The sequence below is a fragment of the Musa acuminata genome, chromosome BXJ2-9 (assembly GCF_036884655.1).
Source record: "Musa acuminata AAA Group cultivar baxijiao chromosome BXJ2-9, Cavendish_Baxijiao_AAA, whole genome shotgun sequence".
Classification (NCBI taxonomy): Eukaryota; Viridiplantae; Streptophyta; class Magnoliopsida; order Zingiberales; family Musaceae; genus Musa; species Musa acuminata.
In genome coordinates, this window is record NC_088346.1 from 39,705,001 (window position 1) to 39,712,763 (window position 7,763).

The window sequence follows — 7,763 nt, forward strand, 5'->3', positions numbered from 1 at the left end:
ATCTCTTGGCAATGTTCCAACGGACTCCCGACAAGCTCCTGGACCTCACGACAATCTTCTTGGCGAATTCCGACGAGTTTCTTTGGCAAGCTCCAGGACTTCTCGGTCAATTCCGACAGAACTTCCAACGAACGTCCGGACTTCCGACGAACTCTCGAACTCCCAACGAAATCACGTTCTTGACTTCGGGACTTCATTTTGCTTTATGCTTTGCTATCGTAGTTAATCCTGCACACATAAAAACACACTTCGATCTAGAAAATTATTACTAAGCATGAATCATGTCATCCAACATGTCATTGGTCCATTGACTATTCGTCCGATTCTTCGACACATTGTCCTCTCTTGCGGCATATTATCCAATCGGCCAGTTGACCTCAGCAACTCCGATATCCTTGGTGCAATATCCGCTCTTCTTAGCCCGATGCCCAAATCTATGGCCCAAAGCCTTCTATCGATACGTCGACCGATCCGACGTCTAATCTTCAAACATGTTTTTCTCCGGCCCAACATGATTCTTCTTGCTTTAATTGTCTCTCCATGATCGAAGCATCTTGTGTTACTCAAAATACAGATTAAATCATAAATACTATCAATTGGTTTCATTATTAAAATCTAAGATTCTAACATTGGACGCTGCCATTTTGTTTTTGGTAACATATTGATTTGGTTTTCAAAAGATAAATAACGATGGAATCAAGTTCAAGATCTTACAATAAACTATCAATATTTTCATTTAACTGGTATCTTCATAAATTATTATTTTTAGTTAAAGGAATGATTCAAGTATCACAAGGTGACAACTAAGTTATTACAGTGGTAGACATGTTGTCAGCAAGTGGCACCATATGCACAATATGTACATTATAATTCCTTTTTCAGCTTTTTTTAATTAATAATTTTCTAATATTGCTTGCCTATTGTTTTGGTTACAAACTCCTCTACCTTGTATCGAATACCATATCTTGCATTGTTTCCGTGCCCAAACATACGTGTGTAACAGAAAGATTGAGTTAAAAAAAAATTAAAAATAAATAAAAAAGAAAATATTTCTTAGGTGAAATAAACAATAAATGGATCCTATTTATTTAATTCTCTTTGGATAGTAAGTATTCGAAGAGAAAAAGAAACGAGTAATCAATGCACCTTGGAATATGTTTACTGTTTATGCTAGTGATATGGATTATATAAACGATCTGAAGGTTCAAAGTGCATGGAATATGCAGCTGCTTAACAAAAGGTATTTCACCCACATCTAATAACGTTCAATAGCATCTATAGATTCTTGAAAGACAAACAACTTGATCATAAGAATGATTGGAATGATTAAAAGATTGTTTGGAGGTTAAATGTTTTTTTCTAGAATCAAATCTTTTTGTGGAAACTCTTTTGGATAAGACCGTCTATCTTTCTGTGGCTCTCTAATATGATCCACTGTTATGTGGATCAATGTTGTGTCCTTCATGGGGGTGGATTCTGTAGAGCACATTCTTATGTCATTTTGCTAGGTGTTTTTTGGACCTCTTTCAATCAAAAATGAGTTTTAATTTTTCATACATGCATGATTGAACTAATAGAAACTGATTAAAGGAGGGAAAACAAAGTGGTAGGTAGTTTTCAACCGGTATTGTTTCTGTTACTATTATCTCTCTTTGGTTCCTTTGGAAGAACATGAATGAAACCTAAGTTTAAGGCGAGGAAGAAGAGGGCAGAGAAGGAGGAGAAGCCATCCTTACCAAATCTTGGAAAGGAAGGTGGGATGGCCGATTGGTGCGAAACAAAGTCGCCCGGAGAGAAGATTGAACAAATGCAAGTATCAGGGCGTGTAGGAAGCCGACTGCACGCTATTTATAGGCCACATCCCGCCAAAACGATGACCCTTCCTCACCTGAAGTGCATTGCGTCCACAGGCCAAAAAGTCACTTCGCCATAAATATGGCCTGACGTGGCAGCCAACTATCACGCGGTGCGAGTACGGAAGCGCTAATCATATCAGCCTCGAAAGCCAGCGACTCCCGAAAGTGATGGTCCATTGAGCTTCCCTAGGAAGGAAGTAACCTGGCCACTCGCGCTAGCGCACGACAGAGCAATAGATCGCCGATCAAAACCAAGTCGCTCGTCGGCTATCGATTGCCCGAGCATGCCTTTGCGCGACCAGCCCGCCTGCGTCGTGCTTCTCGGCCGCATGATGCACGAGGCCACACCCGCACAGTCAGCCCGCCTGCGTCATGCTTCTCGGCTCCATGCTTCCCGAGACACACCTGCGCGGCCAACCCACCTACGTCGTGCTCCTCGGCTCCATGCCCCCCGGGACACACCTGCGCGGCCAGCCCGCCTGCGTCGTGCTTCACGGCCGCATGACGCCCGAGGTCACACCTGCGCGAACAGCCTGCCTGCATCGTGCTCCTTGGCTTTGTGCTCCCCGAGACACACCTACGGGGCCAGCCAGTCTGCGTCGTGCTCCTCGGCTGCATGATGCCCAAGGCCACACCCGCGCGGTTAGCCCGCCTATGTCGTTCTCCTCGACTCCATGTTCCCCGAGACCGTGCTTGTGCGGCCAGCCCGCCTGCGTCGTGCTCCTCCACCGCATGACGCCCGAGGCCACACCTACGTGGCTAGCCCGCCTGCATCGTGCTCCTCGGCTCCGTGCTCCCCGAGACGCACCTACGCGGCCAGCCCGCCTGCGTCATGTTCCTCGGCCGCATGATGCTTGAGGCCACACCCGCGCGGTCAGCCTGCCTGCGTCGTGCTCCTCGGCTCCATGTTCCCCAGGACCGCGCCTGTGTGGCCAGCTCGCCTGAAAGCTGAAGTCATGCCTCGGACGCCCGTTACAACAACCGACCGGCGCATAGCTTCTTTCCGAAGGGAATATGATGAGTATAGTAATTATGACGAGACTCGGCTGACGTTAGATGACGCCTCACGCCTCGATCGACGCGACAGCACCTGGTCAAACGGACCAGAACGCCGGCTGAGATGCATTTATGCCTGCTCAGGCTTGATTCTTCACGCCACGCCAACACCAATATCAGACATCACCACCCTGCCCCCTGTAAGCAGGCACGTCAGGAAACAATAAGCTTCCCTATAAGTATCCTCACATTCCGAACGGGAAGGGGGGGGGGAGAAGGAAAAAAAATAACCTCTTCATCTAGTTTCCCCTTTACATCGACTAACTTGATTGTCGGAGGGGTCAGGCCGAGCACCCCGACCCGACCTTTGTGTAGGAGCGAAGTCGAAGGTCCCTGCGAAACGCGAAGGCGAATTCTTGCTCAGAGGAGACAACGACACCGTCTCGAACACCGCAGACAACCACTTCGGCGGACTCAAAGGTCATCTCGGGAAGATCCCTATCATTCGAACCCGGACCAAGCCGCCTCGATCCCAAGGCCACGGCTTAAGGTTGTTTACACTAACTTTTTGACTGATGTTCACCGCTAGATTCATTTATCTTACTTTTCTTCAACTTCTTTCATAATTCTGTGTCACGCCTACTAATTTACATTTTTTTGGTGTTAATGCTGCTTTGTTCTAATATTTGTCGTCATTTTATTTTCTTGTTAATGGTGAATAATTGCTGGTAGATGAAATATATTAATATAGTAAGAGTGTTTTGATTAAAAAGGAGCAGATATATGATTTTTTCCTTATTATTGAACTCTCTATAAGGTGATAATTATAATCGAATCATCTCTGAATTCATGTTTTACGTGCATTATCCGTCAAGTTAAATATGTGTGGCGACGCTTGTTGGCTTCTCCATCAATCAATCAATAAAAGACACTAGCAGATATGGCCGCAGAGACAGTAGCTACTAAATCACAAACAATACGGACCACATCATATCAGCATTAATATTTTATTACAAAGTCATCCACAAATCACCAAACAGACATAGAAAACAACGTTTCAACCTCCATCTTCCTCTCCAAACACACCTGCTAAACTCATACATGTAAATATATACACAGAGAGATAGAGAGAGAGAGAGCATTCCCTGTAAGATTGTCGTTCTTGCCTCTTTCCACCGACCCCGTCCTCCGTCTCCACCATGCACTTCAACATCTCCAAAGTCCTCGACCACCGCAAGGACATCTCCAACTTTGTTGACCACCGCAAGGACATCAGCACCGAGAAGGAGGCTCTCGCTAACCTCCTCGCTTCCTCCGGCGATCACTTCCCTGGCTCGGACTTCCACCCTGCCGACCGCAAGACCTGGATGTCGGAGCTCGGCCCCGACCGGCTCAGGATCAACCAGATCGTCTGGCCCGGCACCCACGACTCCGCCACCAATGACATCGGCGTCCCGCTGGTCACCCGCCCCTTCGCGGAGTGCCAGACCCGCTCCATCTACGACCAGCTCGTCCTTGGCACCCGCGTCCTCGACGTGCGCGTTGAGAAGGGACGACACATCTGCCACGGCATCCTCCGGTCGTACAGCGTCGACGTCGTCCTCGACGGCGTCAAGCGCTTCCTCTCCGAGGCCGAGTCTGAGATCGTCATCCTCGAGATCCGCACCGAGTACGGCCACGAAGACCCGCCGGAGTTCGACAAGTACCTCGTGGATCAGCTCGGCGACCTGCTGATACACCATGACGACGCTGTGTTCGGCAAGACGGTGGCCGAGGTGCTGCCCAAGCGAATCATATGCGTGTGGAAGCCGAGGAACTCTCCGGCGCCCGCCGCCGGGAGCCCGCTGTGGAGCGCAGGTTACCTCAGGGACAACTGGATCGACACCGACCTGCCGAAGACCAAGTTCGACAGCAACATGAAGCACTTGGGCGAGCAGCCGCCGTCGGCCGCGAGGAAGTACTTCTACCGGGTGGAGCACACCGTGACGCCCAAGCCCGAAAATCCGGTGGTCAAGATGGTGGACAACGAAATCCGGCCGTTCGCGCGGCTGTTCATCGCGCAGACCTTCGCGCAAGGGTTCGCAGATCGGCTGCAAGTCTTCTCGACCGACTTCATCGATGAGGATTTCGTGGATGCGTGTGCAGGGATGACCCAAGCGAGGGTAGAAGGCCAAGGCATAAGCTGAAGAGGGTTTACGTACTCTACTCACCTTATCCGATTACGTTATAAATGCATGTCTTAATTTCCTGCATATTTTCTCAAGATGTTGGGGAGGATTATAGTTGGTGATATTAAATCTGTATAATCAAGATGTTTTATGTTAATGGTTAAGCATTGTCAACATCATTAACAAAAATTTACGTTCACGATTGTATTAAAGTTATTCATCTATATTTTAAGTTATTAAAATTTATTTTAACGTGTCATATTAGTATTTTAATAATAATTATTATTATTATATGTGATGGTGGGAGTTTGTTATCCTTGAGTCTTTATTGGCAACCACCGACGGGTTGTCATTTGGATCATTGCGTCATCCAACCCCACCTCAATAATGCAGTGTGATGATTGATAGAGCAATAGACAAGTGGAACTCTCCATCAAAATTAAATGATGTATGGACATTTTTGAATATCTTTGGATCGAATTCTATAATAAAGATCACGCCCTAAACTAATTTAATTGTTATAATCGAACAAGAACAGAACGTGATGTAAATTAGCTTAAAATAACATAAAGTTACTTGAACCTCTCAAGGGTGGGGTGTTAATTTGTGACTTGATAAATAAAGAACAATTATAAGCGAGCTGACAAGCCTAAATATCACACCAATGCTCTTAGTGGGGCCTATGATGGCAGCAATATTATTGAGGCTGCACTATGTGATGATTCCAGATTCATATCTATCCACAATATATCGGTCACCTTTAAATCAAAAATAATAATAATAATTCATATTATATAATCTTAACTCCGGTTCGGTTTTCTGGGTATTTGGAATTCGAGCAAACCGAACCCGGTTGGATCCGATTTCATGTTGTGCCATATTACTCTTTTATAAATGCAAAGCAATATAAGACTGGGATATAATTAGAACATGATCCAGGTTGATTGGCGGATTAAGCATTTCGATAATCCTCATGTATTAATTATCTTTCATAAACATCTCACAAGTACAACTAAAATAATATAAGTCATCGAGCTCATATTCAGCTACTTTTGCGTCAATAAATTAGTATATCCTCAGTAACTTAATTCGTCAGCGAGATTAGCAGAAGACGACGTGAAAAATTCCGCTACTGAGTTGGCCGCACGACGGGCACGCCGGGGCGACGCCTGCGGCGGCGCAGTCGGCGCAGAGGCAGAGGTGACCACAGGGCAGCACCGCCACGGTGGTGCTCCGCCACAGGCACACGCGGCACGAACCGTGGGATCCCGTGCAGGACGGGACGTTAGACGACTGGGCGTCGTCGACCATGGCGAGGCCGCCGCCATCTCCGGCGCTCTCGCCCGTTCGCTCCGGCGGGGTCGCCGTCTCCCGCTCCAGCTGGGAGCGGAGGATGTTGGCGTTGTGTTGGGCCTCCAGGGCTTTGGCCTGCCACACTATGGACTCCACCTTCACGTGCGCGAGCTGCTCCCGGAGCTGCGCGCACCGTCGCAGTGCCTGCTCTGCCTCCGCTTCCTTTTCCCGAATCCTTCGAGTCGCCTCCACCTCCGCCGCGCACAGGAGAATCTGGCAGTGCCTTCGCCACTTCTCCAACAGCGTCCGACGAAATTGATCTGCCTGCGCAAAAGATCCAACTAAGCCCATCACTGCTCCTTGTTCTGCGAACAGAAAGTTACACATAACACGGAGAGAGAGAGAGAGAGAGAGAGAGAGAGAGAGAGAACCTGAGCGCGGAGAAATCCTTGGACCTCTCCTTCGTATTTCTTAACGATAGCTGCGATTTCTTCGAAGTCTTGGGATGACGATGGAGGAAGGGGGCTGAAGTGGTTGAAGACCTGGTGCTGGTTTTGCTCTCCGAAGAGTTTGAAGCCGGTGGAGAGGGAAGGGGGCCTCGGCGGAAGCTGGAGAGGACAGCTCATCATCATCGGCGCTGATGAGTAGCCGTATCCTGGGTTGTTGCTAGTTGCAGTAGCGTTAACCTGCGCTGCTGCTGCGGTGGTCGCTGCCGCTGCCGGCTCCTTCCTCATCCGCTTGCGTGGTGTCTGGCTCGCTGCAGCCACAGCCGCCACCGTCGTCTCACCGATCAGAACCCGAGGTTTCAAGAGACGTATATCCAAAGCAGCAGAGTTGGACTTACCGGTTTGATTCCTGACCAACACTGGCGGCGGCACCGGAGGAGGGTCGACGCTCCGCTGTTGCTGCCCTCTGCATGCGATTCTCAGTTCACAAACGCATCAAAAGATGAAAACTTTGACACGAAACACACGAAATTTCGTTCATCGAAAGGCCAACATTTCGAGAAGAAACGTGTAAAAATTACGACTAAAAGGGGGAAAAAAAATCAAATTTTTAGCGCAGAAACAGTAGAAAGATGGATCACATGTTCTGATTCCGAACAACGGATGGCCGCTTCGCTCGAACTGTCATTGCCGATACACTAAACGACACAGACACAAGAGATGCAATCTAATTGCTGTCTCTTCGCATGAACTCACAACACGTACTCGTGGGGGTTTACGCGCATAAATTGACGCGTCCAAGTGCCAGTTTCGTCAACCAAATCAATACTTTCCAACACCGTGGTTAAAGATACAGTCTTGATGGTTTACTATAAGGCATAAATTAGTAGGGGAAAAGATATGGATGTATGCTTCACTTATAAATACGTGGAAATTGGTTACTTACTATCCTTTTTCTTCTTACTGTTTTTCCCAGGTTTCCTTTTCTAATTTTCCAAAACCTG

At 47.7% G+C, this 7,763-nt stretch overlaps 2 protein-coding genes across 2 annotated transcripts; one reads left to right on the forward strand and one right to left on the reverse strand.

Moving 5' to 3' along the window:
- Positions 1-3,933: 3,933 nt before the first annotated feature.
- Positions 3,934-5,266, forward strand: LOC135623423 (uncharacterized). The gene has a single exon (XM_065126380.1). It carries the CDS (start codon positions 4,052-4,054, stop codon positions 5,036-5,038), a length of 987 nt encoding a protein of 328 aa, XP_064982452.1. The 5' UTR covers positions 3,934-4,051; the 3' UTR covers positions 5,039-5,266.
- A 713-nt stretch (positions 5,267-5,979) lies between these two features.
- Positions 5,980-7,511, reverse strand: LOC135621883 (BOI-related E3 ubiquitin-protein ligase 1-like). The gene is made up of 4 exons (XM_065123502.1): positions 7,401-7,511; positions 7,158-7,225; positions 6,745-7,070; positions 5,980-6,637 (listed from the first exon to the last, which is right to left on the reverse strand). Exons 1-4 carry the CDS (start codon positions 7,445-7,447, stop codon positions 6,122-6,124), a joined length of 957 nt encoding a protein of 318 aa, XP_064979574.1. The 5' UTR covers positions 7,448-7,511; the 3' UTR covers positions 5,980-6,121.
- Positions 7,512-7,763: the final 252 nt, after the last annotated feature.